The 16,031-nt window shown below is 34.8% G+C and overlaps 1 protein-coding gene across 1 annotated transcript; it reads right to left on the bottom strand.

Annotated features, from left to right (window-relative positions):
- Window positions 1-7,482: 7,482 nt before the first annotated feature.
- On the bottom strand, window positions 7,483-15,967 carry LOC120180278 (putative disease resistance protein RGA1). The gene is made up of 8 exons (XM_039185639.1): window positions 15,833-15,967; window positions 13,777-13,863; window positions 10,856-12,422; window positions 10,692-10,811; window positions 10,322-10,464; window positions 9,210-9,696; window positions 8,111-8,220; window positions 7,483-7,578 (listed from the first exon to the last, which is right to left on the bottom strand). The coding sequence occupies exons 1-8, from the start codon at window positions 15,965-15,967 to the stop codon at window positions 7,483-7,485; spliced, it is 2,745 nt and encodes a 914-aa protein (XP_039041570.1).
- Between the last annotated feature and the right edge of the window lie 64 nt (window positions 15,968-16,031).

Here is a 16,031-nt window from a genome sequence, read left to right as displayed (position 1 = left end):
GTAGGATAATAAATTTTTCTTCAGGCCTTTCACGTGCCGCACATCTCGAACAGCTTTAATTGTTCCATCATACATCTTCAATTTGATCGTTCCAACTCCAATGATCTCTAAGGCATGATCATTGCAACTATACACAGATCCTCCTGAGACAGGTTCATAATGATGGAACCATTCTCTTCTTGAGGTCATGTGATATGTTGCTCCCGAATCAATGAGTCATATATCTACATATCTCTTTCTGCCTTCCACAGTGGTTGACGCTTCACAACATGAAGCATCTCCATCATCTGAAGTGTTTGCGGTATTGCCTTGTGGATGGGAGTTTTTATTTAGACTCCAACAATCATTCTTCAAGTGACATTTCTTTCTACAGTTGTAGCACTTTAAATTCTTCTTGCTTCTCGACTTCGATCTACCATGTTTGTGACTGCTGCTTTGGCCACGTTCTGTTGATCTCCCTCTCATCGTTGTCAACGCTTCTGCTTATTGCAGATTTACTTGTTTGTCTTCCTTGTTCTGGTGCCGATTTTCTTCTTGTAGAATAGCAGCTGCAACGTCATCGAAGACTAGACTGGTGACATTACTGTTTGTCAAGTTGATGATGAGTTGATCATACGAATCCGATAGACTTTGAAGTAGAAGTTCAGCACGTTCTTGTTCTCCTATTTTACAGCTTAAGGATATAAGCTGAGAAAATAAAGTGTTAAGTGTATTTAAGTGCTCCGTCACTGAAGTAGATTCTGGCATTCGGAGAGTGTACAATTTTCTCTTAAGGAAAATTTTATTGTGCAGCGATGTGGCCTCGCACAATTTGGTGAGATGATCCCATATCTCCTTAGCTGTCTTCTTCTCCTCGATGCTTAACAATACTTCATCTGCTAATGCTAGATAAAAGTTTGCCATAACATTCCCGTCCATTTCGATCCATTTGTTGTCATATGTGAAATCCACCGGCCTTTCACTGATAGCTGCTAGACAACCGTTTTTCCTCATGATGGCCTTCATCTTCAATTTCCACAGTGAGAAATTTCTCCCATTGAATTTTTCAATATCAAATTTCGTTGCCATAGCTTCTATTACGGATAGCTCCTACTATTTCACTATCGTGAATAGTTCTCTGGAACCTTCAAAGAATGGGTAATAACTTCTTACTTTTTTATGTTGGAGGATCCACCTTTTGGTGGCAACCACAAGGACAATAAGAAGATATTTCACACTCAAATCTGGCTCTTATACCAATTGTTGTGGAAGACGGCTATCGGATAGAGCAAAATCGCAACTAATAATTTGAGAAAATAAAAATGAAGATAAAAGATACACAAAATTTACGTGGAAAACCCCTAAATAATACAGGGTAAAAACCACGGACAACGATAGAAGAATTTCACTATGAGAAAATAGGAATTACAACTTCTCTCGATCTACCAAGGAGAAAACAATGATAATTCTCTCTTGATAAATAAGAGAAAACTACTCTCAAGAAACTCTCTAAATTCTCTCTAGTATTGGAAGAAAGCTAGAATGCTTTGGGATGATTTTGAAGCTAAATGAGCTAGGGTATTTATGGTTGAAACTTAATGACTAATCTTGTAAATACCCTAAAGTCTAATGGCTAAATTTTGTGATTTTACAACTTCAAAATTCAACATTTTCTGCACCTAATTTTTGACAATTAATTTTGTTACTTTTGGTGGATTTGTTTTCCACTTTTTCGGTGGATTGTCAACAATTTGTGCTTGGGATTTGAATGAATTCAAAACTTATTAAGTTGCTATTTGAAGTGGTTTACAATCGTGTTATGTTATGTATAATCCAAGAAGTCTTGATTTTACGGGTGTCATTTTCAAGGGTGTTATTGAACTTGCATTAGTTTGTTCATTTCAGAAGCTTGTTTTGGAAGTGTTACTTTTCCTTAATTTTATGAAGGTTTTAGTTTTGTTGATTTTCCTAGGAAAAAACAATCTTTTCGTATGTTAATTTTACTAAAGTAATGAGGGGTTTGATTAGATTGGCAATTTGCATTCAATGTTGGGTTTATACTTTGTAGTAAAGTTTGTAACTGTTGATTCTATTAGAAAAATGGGTTCTTGGTTTCATTCAATGCTGGTGAAGGAATGGGATTTTTTTATTAAAATAGAATTTGTGCACTCGGATTTTAGTTTTAGGTAAGCTTTTAAGATTTTTGAGTATGATGGAATGGATGAGATGATTTTTGAAGAAAAAAAAAAACATAATTCTTGAAGGAATGAAGGGTAGTTAGTGACTGGAAGAAGCTTTTATTGAGGTGTGATTTTGGTGTATGATGGGTTGCATTTGTTGCAAACCTTCTGCCATTGAAGATAGTAAGGAGTGTCCTAGAGAGAGGCCTTCGAGTAAAGCCTCATCAGATGTTAGGATACCAGGAGCTACTTCTTCTAGGAGGGAGGAAGCCTATAAAGCCAAGGATAGACATGATAATGCAATGTCGATCGATAAGCAAGTGAGTGATTCGGTTCGACTACACAGCGAGAATTTGTATAGGAAAAGGGAAAAGATAGAGTATGTTGTTGTTCAACATCCAGGGATAGGTAGCGTTCCCAAAGCTACACAAGGAGAGCAGGGTGGCCTGCTTGGTTAGCTGCAGTAGCTGGGGAGGCAATCCGAGGATGGCTACCGCGGCGTGCAGACTCATTCGAGAAGCTGGATAAAGTAATTATGCTTTAACTTAAAAGTGCTTCCTTTTGTATCCTCCTGTTGCAAATATCATTCATAATTTTTTTTTTTTTTGACTTAACAATTGATTTTTAAATCATTCACTGCAAGTCTCTGTATCAACTGTTGAGATTCACTTTTGTGCTATTAAGTTTGGAGATCATAGTTACTTGGAATCCATTTTGACATCTATCAATGATTGTAAAATATGGTGTAATTCACAAATTCTTATACCGCTAGCAAATTGATATTTTCAGTAGTTTGCATTATAAAGATATCTTTGTTCTAAGGTGTGATAATGCCTTACTTGGAGCTCTGTATTTGAATCTCTGTTCTTAAACACAAAGTTATCCCCCACTTTGTTGGGCATTTCTGCTTGGTTTGATCATAATTTCTTGTGACTTATAATCACGTCTGTTACCTGAACTTGTTTTCACTATGCAGATTGGCCAGGGAACTATAGTAATATTTATAGGGCTCGAGATTTAGATCAGAAAAAAGTTTTTGCTCTGAAGAAAGTAAGATTTGATAACCTTGAGCCTGAGACTGTTCGATTTATGGCAAGGGAAATTCACATTTTACGTAAAAATATGATTATTTTTTAATACTAATAATAATATATTTTATAATTATTAAATTAAAAATATTCTCTAAAAAAATAATAAAACATCTTTATACATTTTGGTAGGAGTAAAATAGTTCATCTATTACAATGTTCATATGCTTATTTAGTTAAATGTTGATATAAACTTTTAATATATTTTTAGATAAATTATGTAAAATTTAATATTAATTAAAATTAAAATAATACATGATATATTTAAATAATAAAATAATATATTATCGATGCATTTTTATATAAATAATTTTCATTTAAATATTTAGATTTTCACTTGTCATAAAATATAGAATAAGGACAATTTGATAAAATATAGATTTTAATAATATTTTATTCATTTAACCAAACATTGTAATCTTATTTCCTACCAAACAAACCAAACACAGTAATATAACATTTCTAGTAATGTGTTAGTTAATGTTACATTACGATAATCCTATTCCCAGAAATAATCTTATATTATGTGAACTAAACGTACCCTAAGTTTTTTTTTTAATGCCTTAAGTGGCGTACACTATTGCTTTCAATTTCTAAAATATACGGAGAAAAGGAGGGAAAAAATATCAAAAGAAGAGTGTGAAAGCATCATTGTTTATTAGATTCTTAGGATTTGTCTACAATTACAGTACCGTCGTCTAGCTGATGCTAACTAAAGATTGACAGCCTCCCATCGTGGACCTCCTATCACCATTAAATAATTTTATTTATTTATTTTATAAATAATTTAAGATAATTATACGATAATATATGTTTAGAATTCTCTTAATTTATTCACAACGTATACTTATCTTATAGACATTGTTACTTAAATTCAAACTCTCTAAAAAATTAATATTAAATTATACTATTGACATCACATGATAAATTCAATTAAATGATTTTATTTAAAAGATGGCATATGTTTATAACGAAGAAAAGAGATAAGATTGGGCATATATTAAAAATATTAGGTATCTAAGGTTTCACTTCAACTGAATCTCTGGTTGCCACAATTTTTTTTTAAACATACATCGATCACTGAACTGTCGATTATAGTAGCGTTCATTTTAGAGCAAGGGATGGAATTAGGACAAAATATTAAAAGTTATATTATTTAATTTCAAAAATAGTATATATTTATTTAAATCAGAAAAAAGAGTTTAGATTTTAATTCATTTTAAAATTTAGTATAAAATAAGTCTTTAAACTGTATTTATTTTTGCTTTATACGTATAAATTATTTTCTTTTTGTTAAAGTATGCATCTAAAATTTTGTTTCGTAATCATTTTAAGATCGATCTATTATGTTCATTAAAAAATCTTTACCTATCATTGATGAGCTCTTCGGCCCTATAACTTATTTTTAAGGAATTTTAGGGTTTTTCAAATCAAAATAAACAAAAGTGCAGTTGATTTATTAGAGTTGGAGATTTTGATTTCACTTGAAAATAGATGAATTTTCGAAATTGTAATGTTTGATACTATTTTTTGAAACATAAAATTTTCAATTTAAAGTGTTTGGGACTAATTTTTAAATCTGAAATTTATATTGTTGTCCAAAATAAATTTTCCGATCTTTTCATCTCCTTTCAGTTTCACAATTTTTTTCCCTTTCTTTCTCTAAAAAATAGAAGAAATAATAAAGAGTGAGAAACTGAAATATGAAAGAAAATGGACGAAAGACACGTGTCATATATTTTTGGATAATTTTCTTGACCGATTTAACATATTGATTTTAGAATTGTTACAGAATGAAACATTAAACACATACTTTGATTAAAAAAATTAGATACCTATAAAAAATAGTTTAAATATTGATTTTATATATAACCTTTTTTAATTCTAAAATTGGTTGGGACCTAATAGACTTTTAAAACAAAAAATGTAAAAAGTAATATTTAATTTAACTAAAATTTAAAATTGATAAAAACTTAAAATATAATCAAATACAAAAAAATGGCAAATTTTATAATTTAATTTAATTAATTTAAGAAGTGACAGGGACCAAATACTTAATTGAATAAATTTTTTTTTGGCTAAGACACCTCCCACATCCTACATAGTTCGGTCCCTGTTAGAACCTACTTTGCATTTCATTGTTGAAAAATCAGTTCACTCTTCAAACTTGAACTCGTGCAGCACATAAAATTTTATATGAATGATCATGTTATTTATCAAACATGTCCCACATTTTCAGATGATGATATACCCCTAATATTTATATAAATTTGATAAAACCCTAATATTTAAAGTCACTTATACAAGTTTGATCAGCTCTGGTTTTTGCAACACTGTTCAAGAAAAACCTTCTCAAACCACCTTGTCTTTGCGACATTTCAAAACTAAAACTATATTTTGATAACTTTTTCCACAAGCTTTGCTATTTTAAAGCTTTCAAGTGGTTTTTGGTATGTATCAGATGTAGAAGAATATATCTTTTATATTTGACATCCCATTGCTTCTGTTTGATTCAGTTATGTGCAAATTTAATTCCTGATGATTAATTTTTTTTTTCATGAGATTCCCCTTTATAATTTCCAAACAAGAATTGGGAAAGCAAAGGATGAGACACATGGAAATGATATTGGTCAAGAAAACTGTGGGTAATATGAATCATGTGCAAACTGGTGAAACTGAATAATGTGTGAACTATAGACCACAAAATTTAACTCTAGCTGCTGTTCTAAATGGAGGCTGCTCATTTTTCTCTTTATTTCAGCTGTTCAACCAGGTTGGCTAGTTTGCTGGCCATCCATGTGCTTCAAGGTCAAGTATAATAATATACGTTTAATCTGTAGGTTCTTATTACTTCATTTACAATAAGCCTGTGTGAGGAAAATATTTCCAGTTCTCGTGTAATCAGTATATACTACAGCAGCTGCATATATTCGTACAAATGACATTCGTAGGAGCAGTTAATCAGTCAAACGAGGAGAAGTTGGACTAAATTATTAATTAAACTTTCCGGTTCTCGTGTGTGAGGAAACAAATTTCCAGTTCTCGTGTACTTTGGAAATGAAGTTGTAAAATGACTCCTAATGTTTTCTTCTTTTTTTCGAGTGACAATGATTTATTGATGTACAACTCGTAGAAGTTTTTCTTCTCCCACCTTGATTTGAGTTTTCGGTAGTATAATCTACTAGTTAAGAAGACTTACCGCCATGAATTATCAAGTAAGGGTTTGGATTTTCTGATGCAAATAAAGGTCAAGTAATACTTTTTCTGCAATCGTCTCTTCAGTCCTCACCCTCTTCACTTCTGCTTTTGTCCTTCACAATCAGCATCACTTACAGCTATTGCAGTTGAAAATCTGAGGCCAGCTACTGAGTTTGCTGCAACTGTGGGTCGAAACCAACACCTATCCATTCAAGATATAAAGTATCTTCCCGAAGGCATCAAGCAACTCGGTGAACTTCAACACCTATCCATTCAAGATTGTCCTGAACTTGAAAAACCATGCAAGAGAGAAGAAGGTGAGGACTGGATGAAGATATCTCACACCCCATATGTTTATTTGGGAACATGAGTACTTCAAAACAGACAGGACACTGCAATCAGCTCCTCAAGTTCTTAGGTATGTGCTTTTTCTTATTGCTTCTTTTCATTTTAACTATTACCAATCCTTGATGATTAAGATGTTTAGTTAGATTTAGTTTATTCTCTTTTTTTCTTTTATTACATCTCCATAATTAACTTTTCATCATGCTTGTGTTCCTGCTGATATTTCTTTACATGGTTGGTTAATTAAGGATCCAATGAAACTAACTAATCTAAGTTGTACTATTTAAGACAACGAACTATGCTGGTATTTTGTAGGTAGAATTTGTCGCTGTTGGAGATGGATTTGGATAATAGGAATCCTGCATAAAATTGGTGGAATTAGGCTCTTTGTATTTTTTTTTTCTTTTGAGGGAAGTTGGCACCACAAAATTCTCCAGCAAATAATGCCTGGCCATATTCTTATTGCAGGTGACACCAGCGTGGCAAAAGAATATGTTGTATCTATTTGGAAAGTCGATCATTTCCATTGTGAGAAGCTTCTGCAATTCCATCAATCCTATTCGCATTTCGGAAAGTAAGAATTCAAGAAGCTCCAATTTTCAATATTATCCCATTGTCACTTATACGTACCCTCCTTAAGGTCCAGTATTTTTAGGGATGGAGCATCCCGTGAAAAACGATGGAACATAATTCTATGGGGAATGCAAAGGTAGATTTCCTTTATTTTGGAATTCTGGTGGGGTTTCAACAGGAGAGTTCCCTGCTCTGGCTACATTGACACTAAGAAACTGTTTTATGCCGTAAAAAATAGTAAAAAATATGCCATGGATGCATGCCATATCTGGGAGACTGGGACTACATGGTCAGCTTCTAAGTTATAATTAACTTCTCTAAGCATTCTTGTTAATAGATGGAATCATAGAGCATTTGATCTTCATGGTGAAGCTGTCCCAAAAAAATCCTCTTTTCATTTCTCTTTAAGATTAGCTCTGTCAATCTTCATTCCATTAATCCAGCCTAAAGGCACTTGATGCGCACCTATACTCATAACAATAACTTGTACACCAAACACCAACAAAACCCTAGAATATCTGAATGATGATAATTATCATGCAAGTGTGCACCATTCCGCATGTAAAACATAGGCAATAATAGTGGAGGTTTCTAAGACGGGTGATAAAAAAGTGTAGATTAAGTCATATAACTAATGATATCTATCACTAAAATATTTCCTTAGCGAACTTGTCAATTATTTGAACGTCCCAAAATTAAATTCCACACCACACCAAGGCCCTGTGTCACACGCTCAACATCACAAACCTCTTTCCCAGTAGCGTCAAACACATTAGAATAGCAGAGATAACGTAAAAGTTTCAAGGCAGAATCAAGAAGGAATGGAACTTCGCCAAGAAGTATACTGAATGGCTTATCTGAGGCAGGAAAAATGTCGAGCAAAGATTTGAGCAGAAAAATAAATTAGATAAACCTATCACTCGGAGAACAGAAAATGAAAACTAGGTTGGTTCACTGAATTAAGCACTTACCACTACCAGGAGATGTTTTTCATAAACAGCAGCAGAATGTGAAGGGTATAATCTGAGAGGATATTGATGGTAGAGAACATGCAACACAATCTCGTGACCCCTAAAACATCACAATTTAACATAAAATTAAAAAGTTTGAAAGGATCCAATATGTAAAAAATAGAATGTAATATAAGTTCAGCAACTTCAAATGTTGAACTCATTTGTTTAGACTCTTAATTTAACTGAGTTAGCCAGTGGCTGCTCTCAATCTGCATCTTTCTTTAAGAGAAAGCAAATAAAGAACTGATATAAGCATAAGAGTTAGAAATATCAAGACGAATTTTCAGACCTCAATTAGATGGCTGCTCTCCTGATCCGGTATGGGCCTGTAACATGACTTATCTTAGGTCAAATCTCCATCTCTCTTCCACAGCTGGACTTTCTAGAAATAGACCAATGCTGAACGCAACTAAGAAATTGCAGGACACTAGGAGAAGTTAGATTTCGACAATCTGATAATGCCAAAGATCTGAGTGAGATAAGCACCGATACACATTCTTGCGAATCCATCACTGTGGCCTACCAGTTTCTAGATCCTGCATTGAGATAAGCTTTCTCATTACTTCTACTATGCAGAAGTCGTAATTTTAGGGCTTCCCCAATTCCCCAGTCGCTGACATTTATAATCTGTTGAAAGAAACCATTGGTAAAAAAAAGAAGAAAACTTATTGAATGAGAAGCAATCGAAAGAAGTTGACCTACCAAGAGCATCACCACATAGATGACATTTATTCTACTTCAGCGCAATGAGCTGCTGGCAACATTCTCTTTCTTGAGCTCTGGTGATCCGATTTAAATATGTGCAATATGAGCTATTTTTGGCCAGCCGTCACCTGTATTTTTCTTGTAATGTTCTTCAAACCTAGGGAATTCTTGAATAGAAAGGCGCTGGAGATTGCTGAGACATTGAAGGTTGTCTAGAAGTGATGTGATTTTAGGACAATCTGATATTGCCAAAGATCTTAGAAGTGAAAGATTTAATATCCACTCAGGCAACGCATTTAAGCCAGGACAAGCATGGAATTCCAGATTTTGCAGTGTCCTGACATATTGAATACTATCAGGCAGAAATGATAGCTGTGGACAACTTAAAATGCACCAACTCCTCAGCATGGAAAGGTTTTGCCACTCATTTGGCAAAGAAACCAAACTTGGACAATATATTATGGTTAAATGTTCGAGAGAGCTAAGATGTCGAAGTTCAATTGCTAACAAGCTTATGTTACTGCAGTTCTCAATGGATAAATGTTTAAGGGAGATTAACTCGGATATAATCGGGGGTGGAGCAGAAAGGCTATGACATTCACTGATCTCCAGAGACTGCAGACATGAGGTTTTGCAATTGCAGTGGCAGAGATACAAGCTCCTCACTCCAACGAATTGTCAATGTTTTTAGAGATACAAGGTTCCCCAAACTAGGAGGGATGTACAGAAGCTTGGGACAAGAGCTGATAGTCAGAGAGGTGAGATTAACATTGTTTTAAAGCAAGTGATCCAGTAGAATCAACTGTCCTGTAAAAACATCAATAACTAGGATAGAAAGTGAGGATACATTTATCACCGATCTTAACAAAGTTTCATGGCAACTCCGTAATTTAACAAATGAGGATACATTTATCACATGTAGATAACATCTAGGAATGGAAGTTCCCCTAAAGTAGGGAGATGGTGACATCTTTTGCAGTTGATAAACTCTAATTTAGTTAAGCCAAGAAGTTTGGGAGTACCCATCCATTTTGGGAAGCAGATTCCTGGATATTCTTTATGAGGATAAACGTTTGAGATTTTCCGGTAGTTGAAGCACTTGAGCACATTCTCTCCCATTTTGCAAATAAAATCATTGCTCATGTTCAAGTTCAAACCTTCATGATCATCTCCCCATGATAACTCTAAAGAAAAGGTTTTTCTCTTTTAAGTTTGCTTGAGCTAAATATTCACGCTTTACATTCTCCAGTTTTCTAACTGTCAGCTCTCCTTTGAGCTGCAGACGACTCAGGTCCATGAGATTAGCATTCCCCCTGAAATTAGCCTCATTTGCCACAATGAACAATGGTAATGTCTGAAGACTTCTATGTCTATGGAAGTTATCTGGAAAGTGAGTTAATCTTTCATTATTACAAGATGTCTTAGCAAGAGAAGTCGCAACAAGCTGCTCGGTAGTTCAATGAGATCAGCGCAGCCTGATAGGTTCAGCACCTGCAAGTTATGAAGCCTGCATATGCTTTCTGGTAATATTTCTATCAACGTATTTGAAAAGTTGAGGTACCTCAAATATTTCAAGCAAGAAATTGTGTCCTGCACTATGCCACAATTACCCAAATCTAGGACTCGAAGATACTTGAAACTTGAGAACAACTTAGTTGGGACTTCACCAAGACCACCTTTTGGATACAACAAAATGAGAGTTCGCAACTTCTTAGCCTCGTACAAGGCTTCTGGAATAATACATGATCCAGAATCACAGACTACGGATAAGTACCGCAGTTTAGCAAATTTCTTGGCATGCATCCACCTTCAAATACAAAGTACTCTTCTCCTGCAACAGATTTTGCAAGATCATGAATAATACCATGCATTCTGCATTCTATTACATCTCCAAATTCATTTTTCTTCACATCTTCAAAGAAAAGCATCCACATTAAGTCATGGAAGTATTCATTTCCGATCTCCTCTAAAGATTTTCTTTCCTCAATCTGTTGAATCAGGCCTTCTGCTATCCAAAGATGAATTAACTTATCTTTCTTAATGACATAATTTTTGGGAAATATTGAGCAATACATAAAGCACCCTTTTAGATGTGAGGGCAAACGACTATAGCTCAGCCTTAGGACTGGCAATATCCCATTTTCCTCTTCACAAACATTCCACATATCACTCTCCTGCATGCAGAGCCACTCTGTTGGCTCTCTTTTGGAGCGCATTAGACCACCCAGTGTCTTTGCAGCGAGAGTAACTCCCCCACACTTCTTCACTATTTGTTTCCCAATAGGGAACAAGTTTGGATTGTCCTTGTCCTGTTGGCCATGAGAAAAGGCACGTTGTTTGAACAAAGTCCAACATTCATCATCGGATAGACCCTCCAGATGGTGAGAAGACACTGTTCCAACTATTTCTGCAGCCTTTGCACTTCTCGTTGTGACTATAACTTTGCTTTCCTCTGCACCAAAATTCAGCAACGTTTTAAGCTTTTCCCATTCATCCTCATCCTCGTTCCATACATCGTCCAATACAAGTAAATATCTCTTGTCCAATAACAAATCTCGTAATTGAAACTGAAGAGCATCCATTCCCAGGAGATCATCACATCTTCTCCTATTTGCAGATTCCATCATCAAGTTAAGAATTTTTCTCACACCGAAATCATCATTGACAGAGACCCACATCCTCAGCTCAAAGTTTCTCATCACCCTCTCATCATTATAGACTGTTTGAGCTAGAGTAGTTTTACCAATGCCCCCTAAACCCATTATGGGAATAACAGACACAAATCTGCCAGCTCTTCTCTCAGTAGTTAACAATAATATCTGTATTATCTTTTCTTTATCTTCTTCCCGTCCAATTACTTCAGGTTCAACCACAAATGACCCAGTCTCTCTTTTCTGTCCACTTTTATCTTTATCACCAACTTTTTCCTTGAGCTTGAAACAAGACCTTTCTTCCAATAACACGTCTAGTCTCTTCCTTATCTGCGTTAGCTCAGGCAATTTTCTGAGGTATGCTATAACAGGATTCAAAGAGGGGATGGTATTGCTGACCTGCTTAGTAAAAGTGTTTCCATTTTCTAGCAGCATGGCCTCCGGGGCAAATTCTTCATGCAAGTCGTCAGCATCATAAGCTACCTCTTTAAGCTCAGTTAACCACAACTTCAATGCTTTATCAGCAGCTTGCCGCTCTTCTGCATCTTCGAGAACAGCTTGGATCATCCGCAAAGAACGTTGGAGCTTCTGGATCTCATCCTTGAATCCACAACGATTGGCAACCTCTTTCAAAACGCGAGAGGCTACCTTTTCAAACACAACCTGTAACGGAGGTCTCAGCCACTGTTGCTGCAAAGAAGTATATCCTTTCTTTCCCTTCTAACTGATGGTCCAGTAAGGTTTTAAAGTTGCTAGTAGTATAATCCCATGCAATTTGCCTGAAGTATATATATCATATACACACATATAACCATACACACACATCATTTTCAGCCACAACTCATAGCTTCTCAATGGGAAGCCAACTGGTGGGTACGAGCACCACTGAGAATTCACTTCCAAGTTTCTACTGGGAAAGAAAAAGATGGTAGCAGGTACGGACACAGGATTTTATACCGGGGACGAAAATATATGTTAAATTGAAATTTTCAGGTACAACTATCCCGTCCACCCCTCGTCCATCCTAGATGGTAAGGCATCCCTTGACTTTGAACGGTGCAATGTTGATTTATCCTCTCTTTTGTGGTTCATTTTATTGTTTTCTGTGTGTCATTTTTTATCATTAAATGATTGTTGCTGAGTTTTTTGTTTCTTTTTTTATGTTTTCAAATGATTTGATAGCCAAAAACAAGCAAAAAGGAAATTAAATATCATTAAGCAGTATCATAATCTTTTTTACTGTAAATCTTTTAAGTATGACAATATATATTTTTAAAACAACAACATAGTAATCAGCTGCCCAGGTTCACGAATCCTAAGACTAAAAATAAAACCAGGTAACTGTTCATGTTTCCGTGTTAACTAATTTAACTTTCAACAGCTTCAATGCATACAGCCATATACTGATATACATCAAAAGAAAAATCAAAATGAAACCCGAATCAGGGGGTCAGCAGTCTTAAATCTAGGGCTAAATGTAAACAAATTGTCCTGGAAGACTGCTGATATTTGGACAGAACATAATATTTAAGTTCTCAAGGGCTGTCAGAAATTGCAGCTCTACAGGTAAGGATTTCAGTTTGATCTAAGAGAGTTCAGGCAGGCCTTGTATATCCTCCAGCAAGAAATTAAAACCAGGGCCATTGAATTATATACAGAGACTCCAAGGATTTATCAGGTTTTGCAATCCTCTAGGTAATAAAATGTACCTCTTCACGCCACCTACTTGCTAATGATTTTCAGATAAGTTTTTCTGAACTCCGAGGTGTTTTAAGTATAGGTGCTCACCAGGTGCAGATAGGTTGTTGTGCTGCACTGGTGTTTTCTGTTAAGATGGTTGTTAGTGTTGTTGAGTCTGTTAGAAGGTTGTTAGCTGTGCACTAACTCATCTTCCATTATATAAATGTCACCTGGTTCTTTTGGAATATTACAGGTTAATTCAATAAAATCAAGGAGAGTGTCACCTCTCTTTCTATTCTTTTAACATGGTAATATTCCGAAGGAACCAGGTTACATTTATACAATGGAAGATGAGCTAGTGTACAGCTGAGACTGCTAACAACCTCCTAACAGACCCAACAGCACTAACAACCATCATACCAGAAAGCACCAGTGCAGCACAACAACCTATCTGCATTTGGTGAGCACCTACTGACTCCCAACTTTAGAGACCAGAGCTTCTAGAATCGATTCCATGAATACAAAATCAATAAGTAATAGTGCTTCAGTAGTGTCATTTGCTGAAACTCAAAGACTTGTGTCTCTATTTTTGCTTTATGCACAAACGTTTACTTCATTTTATTTTATTTTTCTCTTTTAATATGTGTTTTGGTTTCTGGCTAAGACTGATGGAATTTTCTCTTTTCATTCCAAAATCCTAGTCTTCAATTCCTATTTGATGTTTATGGTCGAGCACCATAAACTGTAATGTGGATAAAATTCTAAAATACAACTTGTTAATATAAGATTAAAAAACGACATAAATCAGTTGTAACTAAAAAACTTATCAGGAGCCTAACTTTTTAGGTTGGACATGTTCTAACCCCTAAACCTCTGCAATATAACTTTCTATATTATATTCATTATTTAATTATTGTTATAAACTAAGAAATAAATTCAGAGATTATAATAGTTTAAATAAACTGAGTTGCTGAGTTCTAGTAGGACTTTTTTCGCTAAAGATAAAATTTTATTTAGAGATAGAGATTACAAAGACTCCCAAGACTTATCCTTTCTTATTATAAAAGACTTTTACGCTGCTGATTCTGACACTCACCCTCAAGTTGGTGAGTGAATATCTTTCATTCCCAACTTGTTTAGAATTTCTTGAAAAACCTCGTTTGTTAGCCCCTTGTGAGCACATCTGCTAATTGATCCTTGGTAGAGATAAATGGGGTATAATTAGACTACTGTCCAATTTTTTCTTAATGAAATGTCTATCAACTTTAATATGTTTTGCTCGGTCATGTTAAACAGGATTGTGAACAATATTGATAGTTGATTTATTATCACAATAAAGCTTCATTAGTCCTTCCTTCTTTATTCTCAAGTCATCTAGCTTATCTCTACTCAAAGTAACTCAGATACTCCTAAAACCATCGATCTAAATTCTGATTTAGATCTTGATCCTGCTACTATATTTTGCTTCTTACACTCTCAGGTTATAAGATTTCCATCTAGGATTGTATAATACTCAGATGTTGACATTCTGTCGACTAACGACCCTATGGAATTTACATTCGTATATGCTTCTATTGTAATGCTCGAATTCGTTTTATTTTTGTACATTATTCATTTGCAATGTCCCTACGTAATTTGCAACTTAGGCCCAGGTCCCTTGTGATTGCATTTTTGCTAGTGAATTTTTGTATTCACCTTGTTCTTTCAATAAAGAGAATTGCATTGTGTTTTGGTTATAAGAACAAACATATAACAAAAGTGAACCATGATAAATGTGCATTGAAGGGAAGCCATCCATACATAAGTTTTTAACTTAAGTTGAGCAATATTTGCCGCGTCTGCGTCCAGACATTTTGTATGAGCATTGGAAGCAAAAGAGTGTGTAAAAGTAGCCATCAGGTTGGGTCTTCATCTTTTGATATTTTGCAAGTCATTGATTAGAGTTAAAATGTTTATTTGTAAATTGTAATTTGAGGTTTTTCTTTGGTTCTTTGTTCTTACAGGGTTCGTCCCACACCGGTCCTGTGTTGGCCCCTGCCCAAGTTTTAGTTTCCATCCATGACATCATTTCTGAAAAATGTGGCCTTCCACTAAAAAAGGCGAGTCTTTAATATAACCGGGTCTCATGGTTTTGCTAATTGAATTTCCCTCCTATTTGACTGGCTTTCTTGATGATATTGTCTACATTTGTATACAAACAGTATTGTTCATTTTGAGGATTTATAAATGGTTCTATTTCCTTTTACACTTTAACTACAGTTTTAACTACAGTATTGTTCTTCTGGGGTTCATACCATACGTTATTTTCCCGTTTTATTACAGGTAAAATAAAGGATCTCTTGCATATGAATTCCCTGTTTCCCCGAGTGCATATGAAGAAGCTGTGGTGCTTTGGCAACTAACTATGTTTAGGTTTACACCTTTCTTTTCCTGTTGGCAATTGCAGTTACCGCCTCCACAACTTGGAAGTTCTCAGGAGTTCTCTGCTTGCTTATGCAAGCCGAACCAACTTTATAAGGGTTCACTGCCTTTGATGGGATCAGCAAGTTTGTCATGGTTCATCTTAATAATTTTTTATTGATATAAATAATATTTGATTAATACTAGAACCTCCAAAAT

The sequence above is a fragment of the Hibiscus syriacus genome, unplaced genomic scaffold (genome assembly GCF_006381635.1).
Source record: "Hibiscus syriacus cultivar Baekdansim isolate YM2019G1 unplaced genomic scaffold, ASM638163v2 tig00112491_pilon, whole genome shotgun sequence".
In the NCBI taxonomy this organism is placed as follows: domain Eukaryota; kingdom Viridiplantae; phylum Streptophyta; class Magnoliopsida; order Malvales; family Malvaceae; genus Hibiscus; species Hibiscus syriacus.
This window is presented reverse-complemented; position numbering and strand designations above follow the sequence as displayed.